The sequence below is a fragment of the Solanum tuberosum genome, unplaced genomic scaffold, assembly GCF_000226075.1.
Source record: "Solanum tuberosum cultivar DM 1-3 516 R44 unplaced genomic scaffold, SolTub_3.0 scf00250, whole genome shotgun sequence".
In the NCBI taxonomy this organism is placed as follows: Eukaryota; Viridiplantae; Streptophyta; class Magnoliopsida; order Solanales; family Solanaceae; genus Solanum; species Solanum tuberosum.
This window is the reverse complement of record NW_006239183.1, coordinates 231,087-238,237: the sequence shown is the minus strand read 5'-3', so window position 1 is coordinate 238,237 and position 7,151 is coordinate 231,087. Positions and strand designations below refer to the sequence as shown.

Below are 7,151 nucleotides of genomic sequence, written 5' to 3'. Positions count from 1 at the left end.
AGAAGACTGGAGATCCCAAGATCTAGGTTCAAGGAGATCAAACAAAGGCATAGAAGACGGTTCAACATGTCAAAAATTATTTTATTGTCCATTCTTATGATGAGACAATGTTCAGTAACTAGGATAAAGTCATTAGGACTTTTTAATGTTTTCTAAGTTTGATACAAGGTATATCAAATATGGTATCTACAGGATAACACGTTTAGAAATCACATATGTAAGTGTGAAGTGTAAGCCGCTTCAAGGAGAATCTGGTAAGGGTAGTTCTCTAAGCACTTATAAACCAAGACGTGTTTATGGCTGAACCGAACAAAACAATGAGAACCAAAACAGTTCAAGGGTTGATTGTGTGACTTATTTTGTCTAGGTATACACCAAAGCTCAACGGTTCAAAGATATCAAATCTACTGATTGACCGAGTATGTCCGATAATGGGAAACCTACTTATCCAGTTGCAATTATCCTTACTTATGAGACACACAAGTTTTTCATGCATATGTTTTAACAATATCCATTCCCCATTCATGTAGGGGATTATTGGGTTTAAGCAGGGTGTGAATGAAAAATAAGAATGAATGAGAAATGTGGAGAAATCAATTAGGAGGGAAAATGAAAAGTCATTTATCTCATATTTGTAGAAGAAAGGAAAAGTCATTTCTCATATGTCTTGTCACAATAAGTGCATTCACACTCTTGTCTGAACATGTGCGTTCACACTTGTTGTTCTTACTTGCTGCAGTTGGCTATAAATTTAGAGACTTCTCTCATTTTTCAAACACTGAAAATTTTCTCTCTTCTACATACATTTTCTTACAAATAAATTTGTTGATCAACTGAGTCTGTGTGTGTGCTCTCGTTGCTAATTTTTGAGTTCGCTAAAATTATTGAAATTTGAGGTATCGCTACTTCTTTAATAGTTAATCTGTTTTATCTTGGAAGGAATTAATCTTCAACCTCGGATACTTGATGGGATTAAATTTCTTAAGGATGCATAGTGGATTCTGTGGAATCAGATTGTTTATATTCTGTCTTTCAATTTCATCTTTTTTTTCTATTTCTGTTTCACTAACCTGAATACATGAGATAACAATCACTATTCAAAAATAGCCATTGTTGAGGCCGTCAATACCAAAAAATCGGCGTCGAGGAGTAGTTTGGCCGGAAGACCCGTCGAAACTATAACTAGAGTAAAAATGTATCTTCCTTTAAGTCTAAATATTTTTCAGACTTCCATTTTTTCTCTCTTCTAAACCTGTTCATGTATGTGCTATTTAAATCTTGTTTTCTCTTCTTCTTCTTTTTCTCTTGTAAATCTTTTGTATTAGAAGAGAAAAATAAAGAAACAAGTAAATGATCAAAAGATGATGGAGAAAGATTTTTTTAAAAAGTGAGGTACAGAGGAGGGTAGTGGGGGGAGGGGATTTTTTTTCTCTTTTCTTTTAATTATTGTATTTTCTTTTTAATTTTAATACTTTTTTAATTAAAATTTGTCTTCATTTGCTTTTAAATGCGTGGTGCGTGTCATCCGATTCAGTGAACATATGATGATACGTAATGGGAATTGGGACATATGAAACATTTTTATTAATATTAAAATGTTACACTTAAAGTAACCTAAGGAACAAGTAGTTAATTTTGGAGCTCCAGGAATATACCAAATGGAGTGACGATGGCAATGGAAGTGAAGTGGGAATTGAAAACACCATCGCAAAGCCCTTCTTGGCAGAGTTCACTATGGGTTTATTCTGGTCCAAAATCCCATAGAGCAACTAATTCAAACTGCATTGTTTCCTACATGTTCTTCCCTTGGACTGTCCATTGAAAGCTGCCAACTGCCCAACCATTTGGACAAAAATGAAGTTGACGAGAAAGATCGTTCTGACTATGGTTTCAAAGAAATAATTGGGGAAAATAATAAAAAGATGTATATCATTCAAGGTTGGGCGCCACAACTATTAATCTTGAAAGATAGAGCAATTGGTGGATTCTTAACTCATTGTGGTTGGAACTCTGTACTTTTCGAGATCAAGCAATGTGCTTTCAAGAATTCCTCTTGAAATTTATGTTTTAATATCAATGTGTATGTTTTTAATTTTCTGCTCTGCAGCCTCATTTGTCATTAGACTTTGTGATCCTTGGTTTGAGCCAGCCTCTATGCAATCCATTTTGTGGTATAAACACCAACAAACGCAGAAGGAGGTGAATTGTGTTATGTCAGATTTTCACTCAAATTATGATCTAAACAAATAAATGGGGAGGCATGTTGAAGGACAAAATAAAATAAAAAAAGAGAGAATTTTCTTTCATTGAATAATTCGATGGAAGGCCTTATTATTGAAGAGAGATAAACATAGTAGGTCTGTCTAAATACTAGAGAATTACATAACAATGTTTTAAGAAACCTTTAAGAAAGAAACGACATCAATGACAACAGTGACCACGACAAAGACGAAGAAGGATGATACGAGGAGTTGGCCAAGCACACCTGCGTAGTTCATAGTAATAAAGACATGATTAGCTCCAACAATGAAGCCTACGAGGTTCAACAAGGAAAATGCTATCAATGGTACAGCAAGTATCCCTATTCCTTGGAAATCAAATTTCCCCTTCTCGTATTTCTTGAGCTTTTCCTTGTCAATTGCCTTGTCCGATAAATACAATTTCTCTCCTTCTGTTCCGATTATCCTGTCTAATATAGCTTTCAATCCTCCTAACCATATTGCACTAACTCCCATCATCATCAGTGCCCTGTATTCCATCCACCAAGATTTAAATGATCCCCCATCAGGAATTGACTCCGACATATTCTCCAAAATTGCCGATATGAAAGCAATCACATACACTGCAAACCATGGATCATGTACATCGGGATAGACTTGGAAGCCAAACAAAAGGCCAATAGAAGGAACACTAGCATATAGAACCATTCCCCAAGAATAAAGAGTGAAATATATCAAATAGGCATAGCACATGCATTGGAGAGTTTTCATCCTGCTACTAAAGCCATAAGTGATGGGATTGAGATGTGATAAACCAGCTTGTGTAAGTGCAGCAACCCATTTTATGAGCTGTGAGGAGAAACCTTGCATATCAACTGGGGCACAACCCAAGAAAGATGGCCTGTCTGGATACAAATAAGTCGATCTCCACCCTTTGCAGTGTAATAGATAACCAGTAAAAGTGCTCTCCAAATGACAATCGTATGAATAACCAATCTGCGTAACAACTATTAAGTCACACTCTTAAAACAACAAATATATATATATGAAAAGTCTTTCCTTTTTCTAACAATAAATAAATAAATATGACTTGCCTCTTGACCCCAATGTGTGCCATCCTCATATGCACAAGTAGCTAAGGTCTTAGCTTCCTCTACGATATCTTCTGATATGACTTTCTCTGCCTTAACATAACCATTTTTCTCCTCTAGTGAAGCAAGGAACTTTTTACTCCTTCCAAAATGCTTTTCCGGTGAACTAAGATACTCCTCTGTCACCATCACCCAACAAAACCATAAGCATTTTCACAATTTTTTAAAAAAAAATTACAAATAACTAACCAAATATTTCTTTTGTTTTACTAAATTAATGTGTTTTGAAAATCTTAATTTGACTATTGGTTATTTAATCATAAGGGTAATTTTGGAAGAAAAATATAGTTTCCTCTAGATTTTTTAAAATGGACTTAGTAAAAAAGTTGGATCTATTTTTACAAAAAAAAAAATCAAAAAAAAATTAAAAGGACGGAGACAAACTCTACTTTTACTTGTTCAATGTACTAAATATAGATATCCAAAATTTTTTTGGATTCGGCTCCCCTTCATTACCTCTTCCCTTCATTTCGTCAAGTGCACGTCTAAATGAGAGACATGTGTCTTATTTAAAATTTAAAGGTCAAGATTATATTATATTAACAAATATCATAACCATGGTTATGTCAACTAATTTTAGAAAACAACTCTCTAAATTTAGAAAGAATTATAATATATTCCAAACAAAATTTGATATTTATTAATATCATTAATTTCATCTTATATTTTTATATTCAAATGTAAAAATATAAGATGAAATTAATGATATTAATAAATATCAAATTTTGTATGGAATATATGATAAAGCACGGTAACGTTGGTCATATCATTTCCCACCCATAGGTAAAAAATCCAATTCTTACTAGAATCTGCCCAACAAATTAAAAGAAAAAAAATATAGAAAAGAGAAGGTAAAGAAAAACTGCAAATGTGTCCGAGTAATTAAAATTCTTCTTTGTAATTTATATCCTGAGAGGAAAATAAATACGGAAATAGCAAAAACTGATTTTCAAAAGCTATTAATTAATATGATTAGAAGTTTTTTATATTTTTACATTTAAATATAAAAATATAAGATGAAACTAATGATATTAATAAATATCAAATTTTGTATGGAATATATTGTAATTCTTATCATATTTGGAAAATAGTTTTCTAAAATTAGTTGACTTAACTATGGTGTGACATTTATTAATTTAATAAAATATTGACCTTTAAACCTTAAATAAGACACATGTATCTCATCTAGACGTGCATTTGACGAAATGGAGGGAAGGGGTAATAGAGGGGAGCCGGATCCATTTTTTCTTTGTTCAATTTAGAATACCAAGAAATAATCTACTTCCTCTGTTGAAACAATAGTTATCCAAAATTAAATTTGCACACTTTTTAAGAAACTATAAATAAAAGAGTAATTTTACTATAAAAGCCCTTATACTAATAAATATAATATCTTGAAAAATCTAATAGAGAAATAATTAAAATTAATAATAAAGATAAATTAAGAACTAAATATAAAATTATTCATTGATTTTAGGCAAATATTATTGGACATCCAAAATAATATTATGGACAACTATTATTAAACACAGATTAGAGTAAATTTCTAACATACCCTTTACTCCTGGACTCGTGTATAACGCCTTCCTCTTCAGAAAATAACCAGTTCCTGATAACACTGGGCCTTGGATACCATCCATTCCATGCCATATTGTCTAAAAAATAATAAGTAAATTAGCATAATCAACCTTAATTTAAAATAATTTCACTACTAAATTTAAATTAAGTAAGAAAAAACCTTGTAAGCCTGTCTAATTTTGACATCATAAATATCGGACTTGCTGACATTGTAAAAGACTTGAGGGAACTGAACATAAGCTAAATCAGATGATAGCTTTGGATCAAGATGAAAACACATTGCCTTCCTAGCTGATATTGGATCATGACAGAAGAAATCACAATCTAACACCAGTATATAGGGGGCATTACTCATTATTCCAGAAACTCGAAGCTGCAAATACAAAATTTTAATAAAAAATATAATGTTAGAAAATTGTGTTATACAGCTAGGAGACACACGAATTTAAATATTTAATTAATTCATACAAGAGCATTTGCAGATCCACCCTTGAAGTGATGAAGACGGTTGAATCTTCTTTCACGGGATACATAAACTAGCAAGGGCATTTTCGTTAAATCATCGGCACTCTTTTCGCTCTCCGCTTTTCTGTCGTTTATTACCTGCCAAAATCTTTCATCAGAAACGAAGACAAAAATAAAAAATAGTCGCAAGACAGTAGATCTTTATCTGAAAAATGCATTTTCATTTATGGTTCAGAATATACCTTAATAAACGAGGCTCTATCAGGCACTACGTTACCATTGATTTTTCCAGATTCACCAGCACGTTCCACATTCTGCTGGAACTCTTCATATTTCAACTGCAAATTATTATTTTTACCGTTAGTTCATCAGCAAAAAAATGTATCCATGGCTTAATGAATAAGACACTTGACTTCTAATACAAAACGTACTTTAATTTCTTTCATTTCAGCATCAAAATCATCATTCTTAAGAACACGTTCATCATCTCCTAAAGGAGAAAAAAACGCTTTAGGGCATCTAGTTTTAATTCCATACTTCCTACAGAAAGGTAGCCACAGCTTTGCAAACACACATGCTTCTTCCATGGCGTACAATGACAAAGGACATCCTCCATCATCAGCCAGATACACAGCCAATTTATCCGTAGGATAATCAAGAGCCATTGCGGATATCACAGTGTTCATGACATCCACAATTGGCTCTTTCTTAGGATTGGCAGTGAATACCATTACGTCAATTGGTGGTAGATCGGAATCTTTGCAAGTTATGTTTTCAGGGAAAACATCTCTTTCAACAGGGCGATAACGAGTTCCTTGTCCGAAGAACCACTTGAGAATGAAACTAAATTCACCAAAAGTGATGAGTACCCAAGCAAGTGCTTGTAAACTCAGAATGTTTTCGAATTTAAACAAATTAGATACACGGTAGTATATTAATGCAACCATGATTATAGAGTGGATAAACATGTGGAGTCGGTATATGGTGGTGATAGGTTGTGGAACAGTGCTTTTGTTGAGCTCCATGGTTTTTTTCATGCTGGTTTCTCTTCACTACTCCCTCTCCACTCTTTTACTCTTTCAACACACCTATATATTGCTTCAATAGCTTTGGTTGTAAGAGAAAATTACCAAAATGATCCTTAATGTATTGAATAATGCTTTATTTTGGTCCTTAATATGTTTCATTTGATTCGAAGGATCCTTAATGTATAACAAAATACCATTACTATTTACAATCACTTATGTTTTCGCCAAGTAAATACTTATTTATCTTTTATGTGGTATTATTTGATTTGACATGATATTTAAATAAATAAATAAAATTTATGATTTAAAATAATTTTTAGATTTTTGTGTGGTAGTAAATTATTTAATTAAGAGTAAAAAAAGAATTTTAATGTTAAATTGTACGTTTCTAATTATAGTAATAATGATATTCTTTTTGGGACAAACTATAAAAAAAAAATGGTGTCATGTAAAATGGAATAGAGGGAGTATGAGTTTAGGGGTTGTTTGGTAGCTGGATAAAAATTATGTTATTCATTTATTAATAATTTTTATAAACTATACAGTGTTTGGTAGGTAAAGAGGAAATGAGTCATGCATATATAAAATTAATATGGCATTTGGTTGACAATTTAAAAATCCGCATAATTAATACATATATAAGTTATGAGAAATATATGTATTAATTTATACATGGTACGAGATGAAATAATTAATACATGTATAACCAC

General features: G+C 32.1%; 1 protein-coding gene across 1 annotated transcript; it reads right to left on the bottom strand.

Annotated features, from left to right (window-relative positions):
- Positions 1-2,281: 2,281 nt before the first annotated feature.
- On the bottom strand, positions 2,282-6,511 carry LOC102601303 (cellulose synthase-like protein G1). Its single transcript, XM_006357816.2, has 7 exons — positions 5,845-6,511; positions 5,656-5,751; positions 5,417-5,551; positions 5,109-5,321; positions 4,926-5,025; positions 3,314-3,489; positions 2,282-3,215 (listed from the first exon to the last, which is right to left on the bottom strand). Exons 1-7 carry the CDS (start codon positions 6,448-6,450, stop codon positions 2,394-2,396), a joined length of 2,148 nt encoding a protein of 715 aa, XP_006357878.1. The 5' UTR covers positions 6,451-6,511; the 3' UTR covers positions 2,282-2,393.
- Positions 6,512-7,151: the final 640 nt, after the last annotated feature.

Bases quoted from the DNA above. Each gene is read 5' to 3' on its own strand.
- LOC102601303 (XM_006357816.2), bottom strand. From the start codon at position 6,450: ATGAAAAAAACCATGGAGCTCAACAAAAGCACTGTTCCACAACCTATC. The intron at 5,752-5,844 runs GTACGTTTTGTA...AATAATTTGCAG, and splicing joins CTGAAATGAAAGAAATTAAA to TTGAAATATGAAGAGTTCCA. The intron at 5,552-5,655 runs GTATATTCTGAA...AGATTTTGGCAG, and splicing joins ATAGAGCCTCGTTTATTAAG to GTAATAAACGACAGAAAAGC.